The sequence below is a fragment of the Diceros bicornis genome, chromosome 3 (genome assembly GCF_020826845.1).
Source record: "Diceros bicornis minor isolate mBicDic1 chromosome 3, mDicBic1.mat.cur, whole genome shotgun sequence".
NCBI classification, from domain to species: domain Eukaryota; kingdom Metazoa; phylum Chordata; class Mammalia; order Perissodactyla; family Rhinocerotidae; genus Diceros; species Diceros bicornis.
In genome coordinates, this window is record NC_080742.1 from 52,321,695 (window position 1) to 52,348,557 (window position 26,863).

At 36.4% G+C, this 26,863-nt stretch overlaps 1 protein-coding gene across 1 annotated transcript in view; it reads right to left on the reverse strand.

Annotated features, from left to right (window-relative positions):
- HIBADH (3-hydroxyisobutyrate dehydrogenase) overlaps positions 1-26,863 on the reverse strand; it is a 113,561-nt gene that overhangs the window by 13,687 nt on the left and 73,011 nt on the right. The window contains exon 5 of the mRNA XM_058527518.1: positions 1,285-1,418. Within this exon, the coding sequence (XP_058383501.1) occupies positions 1,285-1,418 (134 nt within the window). The remainder of the gene's footprint in view (positions 1-1,284; positions 1,419-26,863) is intronic.

Here is a 26,863-nt window from a genome sequence, read left to right on the forward strand (position 1 = left end):
GCATTAAACATATAAGGGATGTTCCTGAGAACAGTAAGAAAATGGACTCATGTGCATATATTTTAAGGAATGGTGAGAAATTTGATAGTTAAGACTGGGGCAAGAGCTATGACAGCTGGGGTGGAGAGTTAAAATTTGAAATAGACCCCTAGGACACAGGAATCTATTCAAAGTTTCAGAATGGGGAAGTCTATGATGATACAAGCATCTTGATGGAGTTGGTTTTGGTACAGTGTTGGGCAGAGCGGTAAACCTGGCAGCCAGAGACCCATTAGGTCCTCTGAGCAGTAAATGAGGTGAGATGATGAGAGAAAGACTGGATTGTAACGTATGGAATGGAGAAAACAGTCAACAATGAGAGGCACTGAAGCAAAAATCAATAGAACTTGGAGACTGACTGGACAAGGGAATGGAGACAATAGATATATCTAAGAATAAGATCAGAGGCTGCCAGTGACCAGGACAAAGCATTAAGAGGAGTGACGGAATGAATGAGAGTATGTGTGCTGGGTGGGAGGGGGATAACTCCTTTTTTTTTTTTCTGGTGAGGAAGATTACCTCTGAGCTAACATCTGTTGCCAATCCTCCTCTTTTTTGCTGAGGAAGATTGGCCCTGGGCTAACATCCGTGCCCATCTTCCTCTACTTCATATGTGGGATACCTGCCACAGCATGGCTTGATAAGCAGTACATACATCTGCGCCTGGGATCTGAACCTGCAAACCCCGAGCCACAGAAGTGGAATGCATGAACTTAACCACTACGCCACCAGGCTGGCCCCAGGATAATGCTTTTGATGTCAGAGTTGTCATTCACCTCTATCTGATTAGAGAATTGATATAACATATTTCTAAATGAAAATTATTTGGTTTTCAAGAAAAAGATTAAAGTGCATAGGTTACTTCTACATGACTGTACTATAAACAGAGCTGTAGCAAGTAATTACAAAATTAGATGGAGGATAATAGCAATTCAGACAACATGAGCACTTCATATAGAAACAATTTTAAGGATGATTTCAGTGGTTACTGGGATGATTAGTCAAAATATGAATGATGGAACTTTTGATATCTTTTTTAAATAAGTTAACTGGCCGATGTCTATTTAATTCCACCAGGACTGATGGAAAACTAATTTATTCCAAATTAATTTAAGAAAATCTGAGCAAACAAAGAATCGATAGATTGAACAGAGTAAGAAGGAATAAGAATGTGCTCAGGAAAGAGAAATGAACGTTAGCCGATTTTTCATCATCAAGTCAGGGTCATTAGTGTGAAAATGTTACCTGCCCAGTCCCAACAGCTCCACAATACACGACATGGGAGCCCATGCACCCCAGCAACTCTTGGGCAGCAGCAAATTCGTCTTCAACTCCTCCCACCATAAACGTGAGGTTCCCAGACCGAGCAGCTCCTACACCTGAATGGTTTGGGGGTAAAAGGTTAGAAGCAGAAGGATACATTTCTCCAAGTGTTTAAGTAGATAGTAAAATTAGAGAAAACCCCCAAATCAAATGAAAATATCTTGCCTCCAAATTGTATTTATGTCAGACATATGTAAGATACTCTAAATCCCTCCTGGAATATTTTAATAATCACGTATCATGCAGGTTAATCATAAACCAAGAGAAATATACAGATTCAGTCAAACTCTCCTTCTCAATTCATCTCAAATATTTGGCGCAATCACGGCATGACAGACATGGGAATTTGAAATGTGAATTTTATTATTCCCATGCATCTATTATTCTCCTAAGAAATCTATTTAGTAAGAGAAAGTATGAAAAACGTTACTTGTGCCCTGACCAGCACAGGAGCAGCCAGAGGGGTCTGCAGCCCAAATTTGAATTCGAGGTCTCTGGCTCACTCACTAGCTCTCTGCATACTATCTACAGATGAGATGTAGAAAGAGAGAGACCTGGCTCTTTCTCCCATAAATAAGTAGCATTTCAGCATAAATAAGCATTTCAGACGGTAAGATTCTTTTTTAAGGTAAAGAAAAGGGTTTTTTATTTAGACTGATTATTCCGAGGTGCACTTTCTGATATTATTTGATTTTTCTTTTCCCTCCTGCTATACGCCTTTTGGGCAATTCACTCCTAGCGATATGAGCAGGAAGAAGAAATAAACTTTGGTCTGGCTACTTAGTAATTTTAACAAAGGTTTGATGCATGTTCATTGACTGAAATGATTGGAGAAACAACTTCTACTTTAGCCCAGAAAACATGGCCTAGACTTGTCCTAAAAAGGGAGGAAAGCTTCATTCATTTAAATTTTTATTAACTATAAAATAAAACCCAGAGTATTATTAGTATTGTTAGTATTAGAGAAGTCTTAATTCATAATTTTCAAGTTAGGTTTTGCTGATCAAAACTAGGAAAGTATGTGGAAGAGTTATATGAGTACAATTTCTGCCTTTACACCTTATTTTATAGTATAGCTAGGAATAAAGAAACCGTAATTGTCTGTACTAGGTATCAAACCTGACCACTAGAATAGACACAGCTGCGAGTAAGGGCCTACTTTTGAATTTAATTTATTCAATGAAATACACAGTTTTTACACATAAAAAGCCTAAGTGAGAAGATCCCTATTTCATTCAAATTGTATTTTGCTATTGCCAAATCAAGTAGCCTTTCTATTTTACAGTGCATACTATTTTTATCTAATTATTAAAAGCAAAAGAAGTCAGGGGCGGGCCCGGTGGCGCAAGCGGTTGGGTGTGCGCGCTCCGCTGCGGTGGCCCGGGGTTCGCTGGTTCGGATCCTGGTTGTGCACCGACGCACCGCTTGGCAAGCCATGCTGTGGCGGCATCCCACATAAAGTGGAGGAAGATGGGCATGGATGTTAGCCCAGGGCCAGTCTTCCTCAGCAAAAAAAGAGGAGGATAGGCAGATGTTAGCTCAGGGCGGATCTTCCTCCAAAAAAAAAAAGCAAAAGAAGTCAGCATGATGTTAGCCAAACAATCTTGGAAAAGGGAGTGCCCACATGTTATGAAAGCCTGAGATGCTCACACATATGGTTAAATTACATTATTTTGCATTATTTTCAGACACACTTTGGAATTATGTACAGAAACTCAATTATAACAAACGCTTTTAATTAGCCAATCTGTGTCATTTGAACATTTGTGATAATGCGGAAGTTTAAGTGACTGTCACTTTGTTAGTTTCTAATTTACTTTACCAAGATGGTGGATCATTAACGTTTTACAATTATTTTGCTCAATTTCTACAGCCATTTTTATTCAAACCACATAACCACCCTTACTCCTAATCCCGTTGATCTGACCTAGAGAAATTAAGTAGACGATTTAAGTCAAAGCTTACAAACAAATCCATCACTACCCATCATAGGTCAATAGCTTTGTATCTAGATTACAGACTGCTAAATAGCTTCAGAGAGTCATTTATTAAAGGAAAATTAATGCTGACAATGGTTCTCAGCTGGTTTGTGTGTGTGTGTGTGTGAGGAAGATCAGCCCTGAGCTAACATCCATGCTAATCCTCCTGTTTTTGCTGAGGAAGACCGGCTCTGAGCTAACATCTACTGCCAATCCTCCTCTTTTTTTTTCCCAAAGCCCCAGTAGATAGTTGTATGTCATAGCTGCACATCCTTCTAGTTGCTGTATGTGGGATGCGGCCTCAGCATGGCCGGAGAAGCGGTGCGTTGGTGCACGCCCGGGATCCGAACCCAGGCCGCCAGTAGCGGAGTGCGCAATTAACCGCTAAGCCATGGGGCTGGCCCCTCAGCTGGTTAACTTTTTGACAGGTGTACTTTCTCACTTGTTCAAACATATATTTCAAAAAGAATAAGTAAGTTATTTAAGCAAGAGAAGAACAGAAAGGAAATAATAATTCATCTTTTAATTCAGAAGTCTGTGGTATTTCCACTCTCTTCCTCTCAATGTGGTGGTGTAATTATTCTGATTTTATCATAACCTACATTCCAACGTAAGGGTCTGACTAAACTGGGTAATTCTAAGACCAAATCATATCTTTCTACACGTAATCTATTCCTCTAACCGTATGACACTATCAAGCCTAGTGCCCTTGCAAAGGCAAAATTAAGACCTTAGTAATCCTAAAATAAATGTACTATTTTGAGCTTAGGAAATAACATCTACAAAGCTGGAACTCTAAAGCTGTGCAAGACATCTTATGGATTTCAGAAGATACAGTATAGATTTTGATGTCTATCAATAATATACAATAAATTTATTACATTGCCATGCCATTTTTATTCAAGTCCACTTCCTAAAATAAGAAAACATGGAATACACCCTCAGGCAGCTGCTAGAATACTGGGAGAAGTATTTATTTTACCTTATATTGTAGTAATTGTATATAGAAAACCAAAAAATATCTTGTGCTTAACTTACAGGATTTACAAACCTTATTAAAATCTTTGATTTTCATACCGGATTCCTCCACTACACTATCAGCTGCTACAAGATCACCACTGGGGTCTTGTTTATGTCATCATTCCCATTATCTATCATGGTGCATGATACATTCAACAGATGGTCGTTTGATAAATAAATTTATGAACACAGTAGAAAGAATAAAGGATCTGAAAATGGCATATCTGGTTTTGGGAATGTGCCACTTGCTGGCTATGTGATTATAAACAAATTACTTAACTTCTGAGTCTAAGTGTATAAAACAGGAAAAGCATTAATTACTTCCTCATAGAGTGACTGTGAATATATGAGTGTATATATGCTGTAAAATACAAAATGCTACGGAAATTAAGGCCTTACTACTTTATAACTTGAGTTTGTGAAGTGGGAGTTTTATCTTTACCTTGAGTCCTTTCCTATTTGGTTATCTAAGCTGTTGTCTTCTCTAGAATAATTTTAGCCTCTTTGGCTAAATATTAGCTCATTTGGGCTGAATCTATAAACAATGGAAGTAGGCTGACCCAGGTTAAGAAGTACTAAAGTGGCCCATGGCCAGTGATGTTAAAATTACAGTGAAGACCTCTTGTAAAACCTCTCAATGGCAGCTTAGTGTATGGAAAAGTGACAAGAATGCTGCATTTGTTTTATTCACTTAACGAAATTAACTGGGAACCTATTAAGAATCAAACCCTGTGGTAAGCCCTGAGGTTATGGATGAATAACATATATCCCTGCTCCTAAGAAGTTACATATTTGTGATCCAGCCACCTCACCATCTCTCACCTGGATTATTGCAATAGCCTCCCACTTGATTTCCCTTCAGCTCTTGCCTCCATAGTCTATTCTCCAAGCAGCAGCCAGAGGGATCCTTTTAAAACATAAATCTCGTTCATGTTTCTTCCCTACTCTCAAGCCTCCAAAAGCTTCCCATCACTCCCAGTATAAAATCCAAAGTCCTACAAAGCCCTCTATGATGTGGCCCTTCATTACCTCTCCTATCTCATTTCATACCATTGTCTTCATTGCTCACTGCTTTCCAGCCACCCTGGCCTCCTTGCTGTTCCTGAAACAGGTCAAGTATGTTCCCACCTCAAAGCCTTCCATTTGCTGTTTCTTTTGCCTGGAATGTTCTTCCCCTAGATATTCATGACTTGTTTCTTTCACTTCATTCAGGTTTCTTCTCAAAATTCACCTCTTCAGAGTGGCCTTCTCTGACCACTCAATCTAATAATCTAGGATGGCACCCCACCACTCTCTATCCCCTTTTCTTGTTTTAATTTTATTCAGAGCATTTATTACCACCAGTTTATTTTAACGCCTCTATTTATTTGTTTCTGGTCTGTTTTCACCACATGAATGTTGGCTCCATGAGGGCAGTGACTTTGTTGGCTCACTCATCCCATATGCACAGTGTCTGGTACATAAGAGATGCTCAGTAAATACAATATTTGTTCAACGAAAGAGAGAGGAGGCGGCAAGGACGGACGGAAGAGCAAGGAAACGGATGACTACAGGGCTGTGCGACAACTGCTCATAGAGATAAGCATAAAATGCCAAGTATTACAGACAAAGCATCTGTCATACTAGTAAGTCATTAAATGATCCTTGCCTTAGTTGTTTCACTTATAAAGTAAGATATTAGACAAGATTATCACTGAATTACTTTTAAGTTTTTGAAATTCTATAATTTGGGATTTTCAAGTTCACGTATATCCACCTTCCCACGTTTATCATATTAATACACAAAACTAAGATGTTTCATTTCATACAAATAACATACCAACAGTTCCAAATTAGAGAAAAGAGTCAGAAAATGAATTTTCTCATGTAACTACATTAATTAAATCTAACAAGCCTAAATATTTGTGGTTGTCTTTAATGCTTTATCTAACACTTTCCTGTGATGATGTCTCTAGTGTTTCTCTCCCATTACCCCTAGAATCAGAAAAATCAAACTCATTTATACAAACAAATCAAAAGGCAAATATCCAAACCATTCAAAATAGGTGGCTGACCACCCTACTTTTAAAGTAGCAGACATCTATCATTTCTCTTGGTAGTCTGCTTCAATTTCAATCAACTTATAGTACAGTAGCACTATAAATTTAACTAGAATCTCTAAGTCAGCTTCTCTTTCTCTCTCCTTTAAAAAAAGGTGCCATAAGAAACCTCCATTATCTAAGCTATCTTCCTTCTTTCTTTCTTTCCACTCCTACTTATGGTTGACATAAAAAAATTGACGATTAGAGATACATTTTTCATTGGTTCTCAACCCCAGGAATGAGGAAGAAGCAGTCCTTGCCCTCAAGGAGTTCAAAATCTAGTGTTTGTGGCGGTGAAGGGGTGTGTGTGGATGTGGGTGTGTATGTGTGTAGATGTGAGAAGAGATAAGGCAAATTACACAATTATAAACAATAAAAGACAGATGCATACTACAGAAGTATAAATATAATCATGTGGAGGTTCAAAGAAGAAAAATATGATCAGCAAGTATCTGTTCAGTGCCTTTAACAATTTGCTAGATCTTTGTGTTACGTGTAAAGATTGAAGTTACGAGTAAGCATATTTTCTGACTCAAAAAATCAGGAGTTTTCTGGTATTAGGAGAATATTTGAAATACAACTATTCCAGAAAGTCCAAATTTTAAGGTCAAGGTAAGTATAAAACACAGTCTTCACCCTCAAAAGTTCTAAAATATAATTAGAGAAAAAACACATATACTCAGAAGTGAATGCCAAAAGGTAGCATCATATACCAAGTGTCAGATGGATGAGGACAATCACCACCAAATCCTGATTCCCAATTTCCTTCGATGTCTCAACCTCTGTCACTGAAAGAATCATGAATTCTCAGAAAGAGAAAGGGTGAAAAAGGAAACTAGAAATTGTTCTCAAAGAGTAATGGTCTTGCTGTCAGCTGTGGGTAGAATTGTGAAAACTTTGATAAGAATATAGGTATTCCGAATCTTTGCAAATCATGTTCAGAGCAGTTTAAAATAACATGAACCGAACAAATAATTTTGTATGTTTTGTATATGGACTCTCATTTCTGCCTGGTATCCAAATGCACATAATACCCTACCTCTCTTCACAACAGATTTGAGTTTGCTTATTAGAAAAAAACAATTAGAAAACGGAAAATCAGACTAAGAACAAATACAAAAATAAAACCCTACGATTTCACAATGAATTGCAAATACGGATATCAGTATCTTAGAAGTTTTGGCAAACGTTATTTGGGAAAGGAATAAAGCAGCCTCAAGGAAAACATATCTCTTCCTTGAACTGAGTTACATGTTTTAAAAAATTTTCATTTGGAATTTTATGTAGGAGACAGTAAACGAAGTAATAGGTAATGTTCATCATACTTTTTATATCAAAAGCAGTGATAATTTTTTCAAGGTAACTCATTTCTTGCTTTATATTCTTTTCTAATCTTAGCCTTGTACCTGTAATAGAGGTCAATATTAACATTAGTCACGTCAGTCTAATATTTATGCTTATCTATCTCCCAATCTTTGGCAGTTTTATTTGATATAAGAACCAAAAGAGGCTTAAGTCTCAAATTATGCATCAACATGGACACAACCAGCAGCTGAAGATATTATTTACTATTACTCAGCATTTCTATAGAAAGAGTTTCACAGTTCCTCCTATTTTTTTCTATTAAGTAAGTTATTCTTTCTGAAGTACTTGCATGTTTATGTTCAGCAAAAAGGAGAACTACATAACTCCCTGTATCTTCCCTTTTGTCTTGTGCTGTAGGAAGCAATGAACTTTGTCTTTTTTCTCCTTAAATGGTTTCTGATTTTTTTAAGTTTTACTTTTCTTGTCAATGAACTCTAACCACTTCTCTAGTTTCCTCATCTACTCCCTGCAACAAAAACTGCCATGCTATGCATCTGAACTATTTACAGTGGCTGGAATGTGTAATGATTTTTCATGCATCCATGCCTTTCTTGAGCTGTTTCACTGTATGAAATTTCTTTTCTTTCCTTTTTTTTTTTTCCCGAGGAAGATCTGCCCTGAGTTGACATCTGTCTTCAATATTCCTCTTTTTGCTTGAAGAAGATTTGCCCCGAGCTAATGTCTGTGGCCAATCTTCCTCTATGTTGTATGTGGGTCACTGCCACAGCATGGCTGATGAATGGTGTAGGTCTGCGCCCAGGAACCAAACCCAGGCCACGAAGGTGGAATGCGCTGAACTTAACTACTACACCACCAGGCCGCCCCCTCACTTCCTTTTTTGCCTGGCTAACTCCTGCTTATCTTTCAAGACTCAACTCATGACAACTCTGAGAAGCAGTTCATGACCATGAGCTCTTTTCTCTGTTCTTATAATAGTCCCAGTGATATCTCTAATAAAGCACTTACACTACTCTAATCAACAATTTTTCTGATGTGTCATGTTAAGATCCTCATGGGCATGAGCTGTTTGAATCTCAGCACCCAGCATGTAGCACATATTTGATTAAATGTTCATTGTCTTTTTAGGAGGTAGGCAGAGAAGAAATCAATCGCTAATAAAATAACCAAGAATACTAATTAAGACTAAGTAAAATAATACTTTCTAGCTTATCAAAAAAGCTCAACTTTGGAGTAGCATGATTCTCCACACGTGTTAACGCATTTTCACTTATGGCTGCATAAACATGCACAAGCATAAGTGCACATGTATGGAGACATTATTATGAAGACTTAAAAAATGAAGAACATGTGATCTGAGTTAAGAGACCTGGAGTGAAGTCAGAATTCAAGGTCACATCACTTGGACAAGCTATAACACCTCTCAATCTTGGTTCCTCCATCTGAAAAGGATGATAAAAACACTTGCCATTCTTAATTTGAAGCTCAAATAAAGAATACATGGAAAGGTATTTTACACAGTTATTATACAAGTGTTATAAAAAAATTTAAATATAACAAGTAAATCTACTCAGCTTGAACATGTCCAAGTCTTTGGCCTAACTGTAGCAAAGAACTGAAATTTGGAATTTAGCCTTGCTGAGAAGCCAGAACGAGAGCTATGACAGAAAAACCATTATGCAAGTGCTGATAACCTAGAATAACCATTTACGAGTCACAAATAAGGAGATCATTTCCAATTCTATGACTATTGGAAAGAGGCCTTCAAATCCAGAGAGGGAATAGATGGAAATCTAAAAAGTACAATCAAATTATATTTATCTTTAATACTGTAAAAATCTTGCCACCAAAGCACTTTATATATATATAGCAAAATGTAGTAAATCACTTAATTTACTCAAAAGAACTTAAATGTTTTAACCAGTCTGCTATCAAAAGAGATCAAGAAGAGGACCAATGGGACTTGGGCTGCAATGTGAGCCGTCTTTAAAATGCAATTGTTCTAATCATTTTCTACAGATGCAGCCTCACAAGGGGCTGCTGTCACAGGGACCATTTACGACTTGTTATGGTGTCTCTATTGTTTACCAGCGACATTCGCTGAAAAAGGCGACAGCTGGGACAGAAAGCTGCTACTCAATGAACAATATAATCCCGTGAAAGTAATCAACAAATTTAAGGGTGTTAATTAACTTTACACTTTATCATGTTCAATTAGTTGTCCTTTCTAGAAAAGATTGCCATGCACAATCAGTTTAGAGCGTGCCATGTTTGATTTGTAAGTGATCACTGTTTCTGTTTCAGAGTCCATGTCAGATGTTCTCTCGGGTTTTGGTGACACAGATGAATGGCTCTGCACATGTTAGAGAAGTGATCTGGTTTAACATAAGCCAGCATAACATAACCCCTTGTTAACACTATTTCTGGCATTATCCAAGCTGGCAATGGAAAAGCAAAAACACTCACAGCACTATTCTGGAGTCAGATAAAGTTTAGTTAGTTTTTCCTGAAATAAACAAAGACACAAATACTTGGAGAAATAAGCAATTTTTCATCATTATTTTTCAAAGTAAGACTTGTCTTTCAGGGGCATGTTTGGGATCATTTCCTCGCAGCAAGATCTCAAAGCTCTGCTGCATTATGCACAAAGCTCCACTGTACCCTCAGACTTTACATAAAGCAGATAGCCTTTTCCATGGCAGGTGAACAAATGCTAGGGACATGTTGTTAAGTACCGGCTGGTGTTAAATTCTAGAATGTGACTTTTAAATCCAGAAGCTGTATTTTGTAAGTGTGGGAAATGTGCAGGGAATTATATTAATCTACGAATGCTAGGTGCCTTTTCTGTTACCTTTAATGCACCTGTTCCTACTTGCTAATAGGACAAGGAAAAGCTCATGATGGAGCAACAATATATTCAGTATTGCCTTTTGATGAAAGTCACTTGTAGTTCCTCTGAATTGATAGAGCTTTGCATCAAAATATTTCATAAGTCATTGATGAGGTGAACAATACCCAAAACTGAGGTTTGGCAGGAGGTGTTTATCCTTAAGAAAACAAAAGCAAGGGACATACATCTATCTCTTTAAAAAAAAAAAACAACCTATCTACATAGGATTTTGAAACATCTTCAGAAAGCTATGACTTACTCTTCTAGACTAGCTGTTTCCTGCATAATACAAATTAAACACATATAAATAAACTACAGCTGGTTAGCTAGTTATAGCATACAACAAGACAAAGCTGAACTTCTTCAAAATAGAAAAGTTGTTAACTCTGAAAGCTAATAATGCCCTAAGTTAAATATTAAAGAAGGAAATTATAGGCTATATCCGAAACAGCTGAAACCACAATACACAGCAGCAGAAAACATTAGTTTTCTGCAGAAGATCTGCAGGGAGAAGGGAAGCGGTCGATAGATCCTTAAATTGGAAGCAATAGCCGTTCTTCTATCCCAAGTTGGCAGCTGCTACATTTGCAAACCTGGTTCATTATTTACCCATAATGACCATCAAGCTGCAGTCAAAGTCAGATCACAACAACTGTCAGCAGCTCTTTTAATTAGCCTTGTTTGAATTCAGATAAATATCACAATAGACCTGCTTATGCTGAAAGAGCAACAGAATGTTCCGCATGGAGCTGGGCTGGCTTGAGAAGGACCAGCGCAGGACGGAAGCCATCAGACAGAAACGGAGAATGAGGTTTTGAAAGGAAGGAGTAAATCAGAGTATGAAATGGTTTGCTTTCATTTTGAAAATCACTTAAAAAACCAATTCTCTGACACTCACCGCAGATCAAGACGGTGCATAATGCTGGATTGCAATGAAACGCTAGGCTCTTGAAAGCTCAATATCTGGAGCTCAAGGAGAAAGTTAACTTAATGCCTTTGGAGAACGTGATTTTTAAAACTCCATCTTACAGATAACGTAAATCATTTTTTAAAAGCCAAATAAGAAATCTTGCATTAAACAGCTTGCAACCTTAATGTCTTTCTATTTTACTTTCTTTAGGAGTTGCGTAATTTGCAACATTTTTCTGTTATAGGAATCAGATATTTTCCTATACAATCTCTATATATTCCTTGCATTCAGCATTAACAATCACAATGTAAAACAAGGCTAATAACCAAATTCTGAGTAATCCAATCACTGCCATATTCCTCACCACTCTGGGGATATCCTCTCTCTAGTTTATTTGAAAAGAAAAACATGTGATGATCAACTGCCCTCTATTTTATAGAGAATTGATTGTTCATATGTTATAACTAGAGTAGGTAAAAAGAAGTGATGGCCGACAGAGAAGGGAGGGTAGAGAGTAAGGAGGAATAAGAAAAGACAAGATGATAGATAACCTGGTAGCAAATCAGAGTAAACTGAAGATAACAAGAAACTAAAAATTAAGGGAAGGCTGTGCTAATAAGCCACAGTCAGCTAATCAGGAATTATCACCTCTGGAAACCAGCTGTGAATTCCTTGAGAATCTGGACTCTTGAATTTTGGAGTGGGGATAGTTGAAGAAGTGACATTTCTAATTGTAAGCTGGACTTAATGCACTCTGCCATTCTTTCTAGGCCCTCAGCTATGACGTATCTTTTTGCAACCATTTCCGATGTTGCATAACATAACATTAAGGCAGAGTAACCAGATTTGCATGAGGATCAAGGACACATTACTGTTTACACAGGGTTTGGATCCCACTTACCATTTCCTTATTGAGTAGAAAAACACTCTTATGGGAAGTAATAAAAAAAAATATTATATTTGTGGTCAACTTCAAGTACTAAAACCTGTGGAATAGAACTTTTAGAAAGTGCTGTGAGACCCAACATGTGATAAAGGCAACTACCAAATGTTGATGATGCAAGTGGGGCGAACTCTTCATCTGGTTTCATGAGAATGAATCACAGCAGAAAAGAATGTTTCTTGCCCTACTTTTTTTTTTTTGGAAAGTAAAGAATAAGCCATATACATCACCCTATCATGGACGGTAGATAGCCTTCTCCCTCCTCACCCCTTAATACAACCTACCTCCTAAACACATGCATAGCCAATAGCTATAATTTGTTTAGTATGCTGAGCACAAAGGCAACAGTCAACTTGTCTTTCCAAGTCTAGACTCTGGCTCAACATATCTGAATCAGAATTTATTCTGTAAGAATACCAAAGAAAACCTCACACTCATGTGGACGGCTACTATAAAACAAAACAGAAAATATAAGCGGTGTTGGTAAGAACGTGAGAAATTAGAACGCTTGTGCAATGTTGGTGGGAATGTAAAATGGTGCAGCCTCTATGGAAAACAGTACGGCAGTTGCTCAAAAAATTAAAAATAGAATTACCATATGATCTAGTAATTCCACTTCTGGGTATATACCCAAAAGAATTGAAAGCAGGATCTTGAAGAGATATTTGTACACCAATGTTCATAGCGGCATTATTCACAATTGCCAAAAGGTAGAAGCAACCCAAACATCCATTGATGGATGAATAAACAAAATGTGACATATACATACAATGAAATATTATTCAGCCTTAAAAAGAAAAGAAATTCTAACACATGCTAAACATGGATGAACCTTGAGGACATCATGCTAAGTGAAATAAAGCCAGTCACAAAAAGACAAATACTGTATGATTCCACTTATATAAGGTACCCAGAGCAGTCAAATTCATAAAGACAGAAAGTAGAATGGTGGTTGCCAGGGGCTGGGATGAGAGGGGAATAGGGATTTGCTGTTTAATGAGTACAGAGTTTCAGTTTTGAAGGATGAAAAGAGTTCTGGAAATAGATAGTGGTGACAGTTTCACAAAAATGTGCAAGTACTTAATACTACTGAACTGTACAATTAAAAATGGTTAACATGGCAAATTTTATGTTATGTATATTTTACCACAATTAAAAATGAAATAAATTTAAAAAGAAAAATAATTTCTCTATTGGCAGTATTCTTATTCTCACACACTGCAAAAGACCAGAGTATTTCAATGAGATACTATCAACTTTTAATATACTGATACTGTTTAATATAATGAATTTTACAAATCTTTAATGTAGTTATCTAGAGAAAATTGAGGAAAGCCATACTAGTCTTATAACTTCCATTTAAAAAATAACAGTTAAGAGAAAATAAGTAAATGTACACAGTTGAGGCAAATGGGTAAAACTAAGATCTTCTAATTTTCAATATTATGTTCACTTCACTAGGCCAGGTCGCTCCCCCGAAGACAACATGCATAAATTCTGATGTGTGGTCATCAGAATTTCGTCATGTCTAGGAGACAACATGAAAAAAGCAAGAGACTGACCAAAGCACAAGACCTAGAATCAAGAACTGGTTAAACCAAAAGCACAGGCTAAAGAAAAAAGTAAATTATAAGTCCATAGGGCTTGGTACTTAAACTTAACCCACAAACTGGGTAGTAAGGAAAAAAAAATCCCAACATGTTATACGTTCCACATTTATACATGCCACCACACACAAAAATAAGATACCACACAGGGTCTTGGCATGGTTGGGGTGAAGGGTTGGGATGTAGAATATGAGGATGTAAAGCAAAGTGAAATGGCTTCAAGATTCAAGAGAATAATAATCCCAATGATAATAATCCCAAGATAATACCTGGAAGCAGAGTGAGGGCTATCTGGGTCTGCCTAATTATGAAGCCAGATTTAGAGCAACAGGCCAGAGTTATTTAATCTTCGTTTTCCCAAGGGCATGAGACGTGGTGGTGCCTTTGTATGAACTATAAAACGTTACTCTTCAAGGTAGATCTACCACAAAAAGGCAGCCCCTTTGGGTGAACAAATCAGAAAAAGGCTTTACCCTAAGCAGACAATTAGAAGATGGTAAGAAAATAAAGTTTGGCACATGGAGAGTAAGCTGAATTTCACCCCCAATTCAGGTCTCAGCTGGGCACAACCTGCACAGGTGAACACAGTGGCCTTGGGAAGACTCATTTGACCGAGGTTCTAGCTCCAGTTCTGACACTGACAGTGTTATTTTGGGCACATCAACCGATTTGAGCCTCAATACCCTCACCTATAAAATGAATCTCATCTCCAATTCTACCCATCTGTGAAATCAATAAATTTATTACAGCTAATTCATATATTCATTCAACACTACTGAACTTCTACTACAGTACACAGCACTATGCCAGGCAACTTCAAGGCAGGGTTGTATTTAACAGACCCTAGGCTCAAAAATCTTCCATTCCAAAACAAAACAAACAAAAAATTTCCAGTCTAGTGTGGAAACAACTTTTGTCCTCCCACCCTCCCCTCACAGAGACCCCAAATTTGTTCTTCCTCCTGTATATCCTCTCTCAGTTAAGACATTACTACTATCCTCATACACTAGAAACTCCACAGCAGCATTCCTTAAGGTCAGTTCCTCAGAACACTACTTCTACAAGATGTTAATGGATACTTACAGTGATGCAGAAGCTATGTTTTGTTTGTTCCTGGCCAGTAAGATTTCCCATCCTCCTTCTGTTAACAAATCCTGCCCCTCTGGCTAAAGGGTTGTGCTCATCAACAATAAGGGTACCCCATCCTTCGGGCAACAGGAACTAGTCCATGGAGCCAAGCAAATCCAACAAAGCCAAAAGAGTTCTGCCCTGGGTCGCTAAACTATGATTGCTGACGGCTCACACAAAGAGTGTCTGTAGGAAAAGATGAGGTTGACATGCAAAGCATAGCAGAAACAAGCAGATAATAAAGACAGAAAAAAGGAGAGCATTTTAGCAGCACCAATTGCTCATTCTAATCACTAAAAACCCTGGTTCTTGAAGATCTTCTTTCAATCTGAGAGCTACCTCAGGAATTTCCTAGACCCCCTCCCCACCCAAAGTCCCTCAAATTGATTAAAGGTTTGGTGGTCAAATACATACCAGGCTAAACAAAGCTAAACATATGTCTAAGAATTTAAGATATGCAAATATGCACCTTGAATATTTCTAAGACGGGGATAGAGTATGCACTATTTCTCAAATTTATTTGATCACAAAATTCCTTTTTTCAAGGAACTTCCTCAGGATTAGTTTTCTCAGGGGCTATACTTCAAGAAATGCTCAAGTCATTTGACTTCTTCCTACCTTTCTATATCCAGCTACTAATTTCTGTTGATTCTGATCTGAAATTACTCTTTTGGTTAATATTTTCTCAGTGGATTATTTTCTCTCCCTTTATGTTTAATCTTTTGGAGTACCTTTTCTTTTCTTTCTTTTTTTAAAGATGTTTGGGCATGTTTCTCATGGAGTAGAGAGATCACTGGATTTTTAAATTGCAATCTCATGAAAAGTGAATTTGTTTACATTTATTGTGATTAGACATATTTTCTAGCACATTTTTTGTATTTACTTTCATTTTTCCTTGAGCTTTTTCTTACTTCCTCTCTTGCTTTCTGCTGGATAGATAAGTTTTCCAAGTTTCTTTTTTTTTTTTCTTGTGGGCTTTGGAAGCTATGGATCACTTTTCTATTCTTTTAATGATAATTCTTAAAATTTTTAAGCATACATAATTAACTACAAATTTTTATAATAATATCTGAAGTTTTTCAGTATTTCTATTCTCCTCCCAAACATGATGCAACCTTAGCGTGTTTTAAGCCAGGGGATACCACTCTACTCCCCGACACACCTTATCTTACTGTTGTCCAGAGTTTTAGTTTTACCTTTGTTTTTTTAAGCACACACAAGAACAGGTTCTTTAAATAGTCAATACTTAAAATTTATGATTTTATTTTTAAAATCATTTTGTGTTCATGGTTATTTCTTATATCCTATGCCTTTCTCCTTACTTTCATTTTTCTTCTTACTGAAGTATATCATTTAATAGTTCCTTAGGTAAGGTTATTTTGTTGACTATCTTTTTTTCTTTTTTATATGTGTAGAATTTCAGTTTGCTGGCTCACTGTGAATGGAGGACTTTTTGTTTAATCCCCACCACTCCCTCACCCTGGCTATCTGTGCTCACTTCTCCTCGTATATGATTTTACAGTTGTCTCTTTTGGCTTCCCAGGCTCCAGTTTATGACTGGTTCTTACACTGGTCAGGAGTGGGAGCACCTGCTTTGTGGGGGTATTAGGGACATCACAGATCCAGTCATGGAGCCAGCAGGTGGCTTGGGTTCAGTACCTGGTCTTACCACTGTCATTGTGTCTTCCCATGTCCTGAGTTCAAAGCTTGCGAAAAATTGTAGGCGTAGGCAATGGTCATCAGGAGATTTCAGCTTCCTGTCTCAGGCTGTGAGCCTGGGCCCTGTCCCCATTACTCACATGGGGTGCTTTCTACCCAGGAACAGAACTCCCAGCCACTACAGCTCAGTTTTGGACCCAGAGCTTAGCTTGCTGATGGCTTTAGTATCACTCAATGTACTATATTTCCACTCTATTTTTGGTCCATGAAGACATGTATCTTATCTTGGAGCATAACTGTTTCTTCCTGATTTTCTCGTATGTTCTATCATAATCATGTGCCACACAATGACATTTCGGTCAGTGACGAATTGCATATATGACGGTGGTCCCATAAGATTAGTACCATACAGCCTAGGTATATAGTAGGCTACACAATCTAGGTTTGTATAAGTACACTCTATGATGTTTGCACAATGACAAAATTGCCTAACGATGCATGACTACTATATTATTTTCATGCACTTAGAACAGAATAGGTGTGTCAAAATACGAATTTACTCTACCATCTTAACAAAACATATTTTGTTTTTCTCCAATTGTTTTTTTCTTTCCATTCCCAGCTACTGCTCTGGTTGTGGTTCTGTTCTTCTCTCACCTAGAATATTGCAATAACTTAGCTGGTCTTCCTATGCCTGCACATCCATTGAACCCAATTCTCACGAATCCCGTGAGAACCATTCATCTTATTTGTCTCCTTGAAATCTTTCAATTTCTCTAACTTTCCTCAAGATTAGAGGTTTCTTGCATTTGAAAGCGTGCGAGGTCCTTCAAAGTCTGGTCTCAGATCAACTTTCTAGACTAACTTCTTAGCCCCTGATACCCAAGGCCTGACATTCTAACCAAACCAAATGACCCCTTCTGTTCCTCAAATATGAAAGATGAACTTTATCCTTCTTGCCTTCCCACACTCGTGCTGTCTCCTCTTCCTGGTATGCTGTATTCACATTCACTCCTATCTCAGGCTCTGCTTAGCTAATAAAAATCCACTTATTCTTCAAAGTTCAGCTCCATTGTCATTTCCAAACTCCTCCCATAAAGTACTCAGTAAGCCTGCCTATGCATCCTCTGTACATACTTGATCCATACTCCTGTTATCACATCACTCTCTATTATAGTTGTTCACCCGTTTGCTTCCCCTAGACCATGAGCTCTTTGCATAATAGCCATTTAATAAATTGAAAGAAATCTCCAGCAAAAAGAGAGGTAGAGAAGGTCTTATAACGTAAAAAATAATGACTAGAAGAGAAATAATGAACAGCATTAGAAAATTTTTTCTTGATTTTTAATGAAAATAGAATATGAGGAAAGTCATGAAAACTTGTCTGATATAATTTATAAATACTATTGAGTTCTGTCACTGTAATGTCAGAAAGAAAGCCATTACAGTACTTAAAAAGATTAAAAAAAGAGGGTCAAAGGCTAATCCTAGGATTAAAAAGAATAAATCTTGATGACAAAAGAAAAAAAAACTTTACCCACTAAAATAAAAATACATATAATTTACCCACTAAATTAAAAATATATATTATATAAATAAACATAAACAAATATATATATATATAAATAAAAACATATGTGTATATATATGGCAAGCCCTGGCAGTCTAGTGGTTAAGATTTGGCATTCTCCTGCCACAGCCTGGGTTTGTTTCCCAGAGAACCACGCCACATCTGTCGGTTGTCACACTGTGGCAGCTGCACGTTGCTGTGATGCTGAAAGCTATGCCACCAGTATTTCAAATACCAGCAGGGTCACTCATGGTGGACAGGTTTCCATGGAGCTTCCAGACTAAGACAGACTAGGAAAAAGGACCTGGCCACCCACTTCCGAAAAAACTGGCAATGAAAACCCTATGAATATCAGCAGAGCACTGTCTGATATAGCACCGGAAAGTGAGAGGATAGCACAAAAAGACCACGCAGGGTTCCACTCTGCTGTACACAGGGTCACTAGGAGTTGGAATCGACTCTACGGCACTAAAAACAAAAATACACACACATACATATATACACACACATATGTATAAATAGTCCACCATTCCGGAAAATATTCTTTTATCAAAGAAAATATGATAAAGAAACCATATTTCATAAAATAATGAATTAGATGTTGACTCCCTATTAAGCTGCAAAAAAAAAAACAAAACCCTGGATCATCAACTGAAAGGCAATTCAACACTATGCCAGAAAATATCCAATAAGTCAAAATCTAGAGACAAGATTATGCAGTATTCACTAAAACAAAATATAAACATGCCCTTGTAAAAATCACATTTATCCTCTCAAGTCAAATGTGTGTGTGTGTGTGTGTGTGTGTGTGTGTGTGTGTGTGTCCTGAAAGCTTGGTTAGAGGGTGAAACCAAGAGTCACATGATCAAGGGTAGTACACCGTATTTTTTTCCTTGCTCTTTCTCTACAGGGACTACACCAAATTAACACCCATAAATACATTCTGAAAATAAAATTTATATTAAAAATAATCATGAAGTAAAATCAGAAATGAAAGAGGAGAGGTTACAACAGACACCTCAGAAATACAAAAGACTATAAGAGAATACTATGAAAGGCTATATGCCAACCAATTCGACAATCTGGAAGAAATGGATAAATTCTTAGAATCATACAACCTTCCAAAACTGGATCAAGAAGAAGTAGAGAATTTGAATAGACCAATCACCAGTAAGGAGATCGAAACAGTAATCAAAAACCTCCCCAAAAATAAAAGTCCAGGACCAGACGGCTTCCCTGGTGAATTCTACCAAACATTCAAAGAAGACTTAATACCTATCCTTCTCAAACTCTTCCAAAAAATTGAGGAGGGGGGGAAGCTCCCTAACTCATTCTACGAAGCTGACATTACCCTGATACCAAAACCAGACAAGGACAACACAAAAAAAAAGAAAATTACAGGCCAATATCACTGATGAACATCGATGCGAAAATCCTCAACAAAATACTAGCAAGTTGCATACAACAATACGTTAAAAAGATACACCATGATCAAGTGGGATTTATTCCAGGTATGCAGGGATGGTTTAACATTCGCAAATCAATCAACGTAATACACCACATTAATAAAATGAAGAACAAAAATCACATGATCATCTCAATAGACGCAGAGAAAGCATTTGACAAGATACAGCATCCATTTATGATAAAAACTCTGAATAAAATGGGGATAGAAGGAAAGTACCTCAACATAATAAAGACCATATATGAGAAACCCACAGCTAATATCATCCTCAATGGTGAAAAACTGAAAGCTATCCCTCTAAGAACAGGAACCAGACAAGGATGCCCACTGTCACCACTCCTATTTAACATAGTACTGGAAGTCCTAGCCAGAGCAATCAGGCAAGAGAAAGAAATAAAAGGGATCCAAATTGGAAAGGAAGAAGTGAAACTGTCACTATTTGCAGATGACATGATTTTATATATAGAAAACCCTAAAGAATCCACCAGAAAACTTTTAGAAGTAATAAACGAATATGGTAAAGTTGCAGGATACAAAATCAACATACAAAAATCAGTTGCATTTCTGTACACTAACAACGAAGTAGCAGAAAGAGAAATTAAGAATACCATCCCATTTACAATTGCAACAAAAGAATAAAATACCTAGGAATAAACTTAACCAAAGAGGTGAAAGATCTGTACACCGAAAACTATAAAACATTTCTGAAAGAAATTGAAGAAGACACAAAGAAATGGAAAGATATTCCGTGCTCTTGGATTGGAAGAATTAACATAGTTAAGATGTCCATACTTCCTAAAGCCATCTATAGATTCAATGCAATCCCTATCAAAGTTCCAACAACATTTTTCACAGAAATAGAACAAAGAATCCTAAAATTTATATGGAACAACAAAAGACCCCGAATAGCTAAAGGAATCCTGAGAAAAAAGAACAAAGCTGGAGGTATCACACTTCCTGATTTCAAAATATACTACAAAGCTATAGTAACCAAAACAGCATGGTACTGGCACAAAAACAGACACACAGATCAATGGAATAGAATCGAAAGCCCAGAAATAAACCCACACATCTATGGACAGCTAATCTTTGACAAAAGAGCCAAGAACATACAATGGGGAAAAGAAAGTCTCTTCAACAAATGGTGTTGGGAAAACTGGATAGCCACATGCAAAAAAATGAAAGTAGACCCTTGCCTTACACCATGCACAAAAATTAACTCCAAATGGATTAAACACTTGAATGTAAGACCTGAAACTATGAAACTTCTAGAAGAAAACACAGGCAGTACGCTCTTCCACATCGGTCTTAGCAACATCTTTTCAAACACCACATCTGACGGGGCAAGAGAAACAATAGAAAAAATAAACAAATGGGACTACATCAAACTAAAAAGCTTCTGCACAGCAAAGGAAACCACCAACAAAACGAAAAGACAACCTAACAATTGGGAGAAGATATTTGCAAACCATACTTCTGATAAGGGCTTAATCTCCAAAATATATAAAGAACTCATGCATCTCAACAACAAAAAAACTACCAACCCAATTAAAAAATGGGCAAAAGACCTGAACAGACATTTCTCCAAAGAAGATATACAGATGGCCAACAGACACATGAAAAGATGTTCAAAATCACTAACTATCAGGGAAATGCAAATCAAAACTACAATGAGATATCACCTCACGCCCATCAGAATGGCTATAATTAACAAGACAGGAAACAACATGCGTTGGAGAGGATGTGGAGAGAAGGGAACTCGCATACACTGCTGGTGGGAGTGCAAACTGGTGCAGCCACTATGGAAAATAGTATGGAGATTCCTCAAAAAATCAAGGATAGAACTACCATATGATCCAGCTATTCCACTGTTGGGTATTTATCCAAAGAACTTGAAAACACCAATTTGCAAAGGCACATGCACCCACCCCTGTGTTCATTGCAGCGTTATTCACAATAGCCAAGACTTGGAAGCAACCTAAGTGCCCATCAAGGGACGAATGGATAAAGAAGATGTGGTATATATACACAATGGAATACTACTCAGCCATAAGAAACGATGAAATCCAGCCATTTGTGACAACATGGATGGACATTGAGGGTATAATGCAAAGTGAAATAAGTCAGAGGGAGAAGGTCAAATACCGTATGATTTCCTTCATTAAGTAGTAGATAATAACAACAATAAACAAACACATAGGGACAGAGATTGGATTGGTGGTTACCAGAGGGGAAGGGGGGAGGGAGGAGGGTGAAAGGGATAATTCAGTACATGTGTGTGGTGATGGGTTGTAATTAGTATTTGGGTGGTGAACATGATGTAATCTATGCAGAAATAGAAGTACAATGATGTACACCTGAAATTTTTACAATGTTATAAACCAATTAAAAAAAAAAAAAAGAGAATACAGAGTTTTAATTTAATTGAGAAAACATTCCACTCCTTCTATAAGCTGCAGTATTTGGAAAAATGTCCACCAGTAAGTCAGTTCACTAATCCTAAGACTCAGTTTTCTCACCAGTTAAATGGGCTCAATAATACCTACTTCTCATGATCATGAAAGATTAAATAAGCAGTGCTTGACACAACAGTCATTCTCCGTCCTCCAGCAAAGTTGAGTCTCTTTTCATACAGGCCATTATATTTCTTCTTGTAAACTGCCTTTCATATATTTGTCTATTTTTCTCCTGATTTCTTGGTCTTTTTCTTGTTATAGTTTTTATGTCTACTCTGCTATATATGTTGCAAATATTTTCTCTCAGTCTATCATTGTCTTTTAACTTTGTATCTTGTTATACAGAAGACTTTTTTTTTTAATTCTCAGATCTGTTAATTTTCTTAATGGCTTCTGACGATATGTCTTGCTTCAGAAAGTTTTCCTCATGCTAAGATTATGAAAATATTCTCTCACATTTTTCTCTGGTCTTTTCACACTTTTTGTTTCTTAACACTTAACTCTTGAATCCATCTGCTATTTACTTTTGTGTATGGTGTGAAGTAAGGATCTGACCCCCACCAATGGATAGTCAATTGTCCTAAAGCGGTTTATTAAATCACTCACTGTTTTCCCACTGATCTGACCAGCTTACTCATATACTAAATCCCCATATGGACATAGGTCTGTCTGGGGACTCAATTCAGTTCTTCAATTTACTGCTCATTCTTGAGCAAATACCATGCTGTTTTAGTCACTGTAACTTAATACTATGTTCTAATATCTAGCAGAGTCCTACTTGTCCTATTAAAAAAAAAAAAAACTTTTGGTTATTTTTATTGATTTACTCTTAAATTGGCTATATTTATTGATTTACTCTTAAAAGCTTAAGCTTTTAAAAAAGAAACAGAACGCAGTTTTGCATTCTAATTTATATATTCTCTCAAGAGAACTGACATCTTTACATGCTTTCCAAAGCAGCTAAATGTCACCTCTCCATTTATTCAGATCCTATTTCTCCTTCATACACTTTTATCATCTTCTTCATATGGGCCTTGCAGATTTCTTGTTAAATGCATGGTTAAGCATTAGTCTAGAGCTTAGAATCTGGAATAATGTTGTTTAAACTATATTATATATTTACATATATAAAAGAATTATAATATTAATTGAAGAATATAAAATTTGTCTTTTAAAACCATCTTTGCTTGGTTCCTTTCTTTTTTTATTAGGGTCATAATAGTTTATAACATCGTGAAATTTCAGTTGTACGTTATTATTTGTCCATGACCATATATATGTGCCCCTTTACCCCTTATGCCCACCCCCCAACTCTCTTCCTCTCTGGTAACCACTAATCGGTTCTCTTTGTGCTTGGTTTCTTTTTTGTAATAGCTCTGTTTCAATGTCTTTATTTATTAAAAGTCTAATTTTGCCTCCTCTTGACTCAATTTTGATAACTTAAGTTTTCCTAGAAAACCATCCATTTCATCTAGACTTTCCACTTTACTGCCCTAAAGCTTATAATTCCTTTAATTTCATTCATATCTCTGTTCATTCTATCTCATTCTTGATATTCATGTTTTCTCTATTTTTCTTGGTCAGACATCTTAAAGATTTGTCTTTTTGAAAGACCAGTTCTTCGTTCTATTTAACAAATCTATTTTTTTGTTGTTAACATTTCCTAATTAATTCCGGTTAATGTTCACATTTATTATTTTCTTTATATTGGTTTGTTTTTGTTTTCTTCTAGTTAGAGTTTCAGAAGCTGTTTATTTTAAACCTTAAAAATTATTTAAAATCTCATGAAATTTCTATAAAATCTCTTTCACAGTTTTAGCTTTACTTAATATGATGTAAACTGTTCTCATTTTCATTAATTTTAGCTTTAAATTTCCTTGATATCAAAACTATTTAGAAGAATATTTTCAATTTTCAAAAAGTAGCCATAGTAGTTGCTAGCGCTGTCCTAACAAAGTAACAAAAATTGAGTGGCTTAAAACAATAGAAATTTATTGTCTCAGTGCTGAAACTCTGTTAAGTCCAAGACAAAGCATTAGCAGGGTTAGTTCCTTCAGAGGGCTGTGAATCTGTTCCAGGCCTCTCTCCTTGGCTTGTAGATGGCTGCTGTCTTATCCTTGCATCCTTCATCATCTTTCTTCTGTAGGTGTCTGTGTTCAAACTTCCCCTTTTTATAAGGACACCTGCCATATTAAATTAGGGCCCACTCGAATGACCTTACTTTAACTTGATTACATCTGTAAAGACCGTGTCTCCAAATAAGGTCACATTCTGAGGTACTGGGGTTTTAGAACGTCAACATATGAATTTTGGAGAGACATAATTCAACCCATAACAGTAGCTTAAAACTATTTTTACTGTTTGATGACTCTATAATTAGAGAATGTGGCACACTTTCTATTTCTGAATCTTTTAAGGTTTTATTTGTGGCCAAGTTCTTGGTGAATTTTTGTAAATAATCCATGGGAAGGTAACAAGGAGGCATATTTTCTATTTGTAGGGCTCTATAAATAACTATTAAACTAAGCTTGTTAATTGTGTTAACCAAATACTTTTTACATTTTGTGGTCTTGATCTGTCAAATGCTGAGAGAAATATTAAGATTTTCCATTATAACTGTGGTTTTAAATCAAACTCAAATTTCTGAAGATTTTGCCTTATGTACTCATTGATGTAATAATGCTGTATACATAAAAATATGTAGTGTTTCCTCTTTAAGAGCTGTTCCTTTTTTTCATTGTAAGATATCCTTGTTAATCCCAAATTTTACTGTAAATTTTGCCTTATGTAATATGATGTTGCCATCCACACTTTCTTTATAGTTGCACTTTTAAATGTATCTTTGTTCTTCCCTTTATTGTTGGCCTTTCAATATAATTTTATTTTAGGCATTAGAGCAAAGAACTGAATTTTGTTCTTTAACTCTAGGAATCTTTCTCTCATAGTAAAATTTAAGTCATTCACTAGTGTTGTAATTTAAATTTCATTCCTGGATTTTTATTTTCTACTTTTTTTTCCACTTTTTCTCTTTCTTCTCTCTTGCTGAATTAAGAAAGCTATCTTTTTACTCAATTTTCACTCTACATATTCTGGAATATTTTCATAAACTGAACTTCTATATCACCAATTCAGTTTTTAGTAATGTCCATTTAATTTATTTATCTAGTGATCTTTTTTAAATTGTACACAAATTTACAAAAAATGTAAACAACAAAATGTCAACAACAATGTAAAATGTACACAACATAAAATTTACCATTTTAGCCATTTTTAATTGTACAGTTCAATGGCATTACATTCACACTGTTGTACAACCATCACCAATATCCATTTCCAGAACTTTTTCATCTTCCCATACTGAAACTCTCTACCCATTAAACAATAACTCCTCAATTCCCCCTCTCCTACCCTACAGTAACCACTACTTTCTGTCTCTATGAATTCGGTTACTCTAGATATCTCATATAAGTGAAATCATATAGTATTTGTCCTTTTGTGTCTGGCTTATTTCACTTAGCATAATGTCTTCAAGGTTCACCCATATTGTAGCATGTATCACAATCATTCCATTTTAAGGCTGAAGAACACTGGACTGTATGTATATACCACATTTTGTTTATCCATTCAGCTATCAATGGACATGTGAGTAGTTCTCACCTTCTGGCTACTGTGCATACTGCTGCTAATAATATTAACCCTGATGTACAAATATCTTTTCTAATCCCTGCTTTCAATTCTTTTAGGTATATAGTCAGAAGTAAAATTGTGAGATCTTATGGTACTTCTATGTTTAACTTTTTGAGGAACTACCATACTGTTTTCAACAGACAGTGCACCCTTTCACATTTCCACCAACAAGACACAAGCATTCCAATTTCTCCACATCCTGGCCAACACTTGTTTTCTGCTTTGTTTTGTTGTTCATAATAGCCATTCTGATGAGTATGAAGTGGTATCTCATTGTGGTTTTGATTTGCATTTCCCTAATGATTAGTGATATGAGCATCTTTTCATGGGTTTATTGGCTACTTGTATAGCTTCTTTAGAGAAACGTCTACTCAAATCCTTTGTTCATTTTTTAATTGGGTTATTTGGTTTGTGCTGTTGCTGCTGTTGTTAAGTTCATTTTATTTTTCTATATATATTTTATTTTTGTTTTGGAAATTTTTTTTTAATTTTTAAATGCTTTTTCTTATACTCAGCTTGCTTCCTTATAATATACTTTCAAATTCCATTCAAAACTTGCCTTTACTTTTTCCTAAAAGCCTGCTTTAGCCGCATCCCAGTTTAATATATATTTTTTCATTATTATTGCATTCTAGTCTTTTTTTCTTATATACTTCGACTAAAGAATATAAATTCTTTAGAAATGTGATTTTAGGGCCGGCCCCGTGGCTTAGCACTTAAGTGCGCATGCTCCACTGCTAGCGGCCTGGGTTCGGACCCCAGGCGCGCACCGCCGCACCGCTT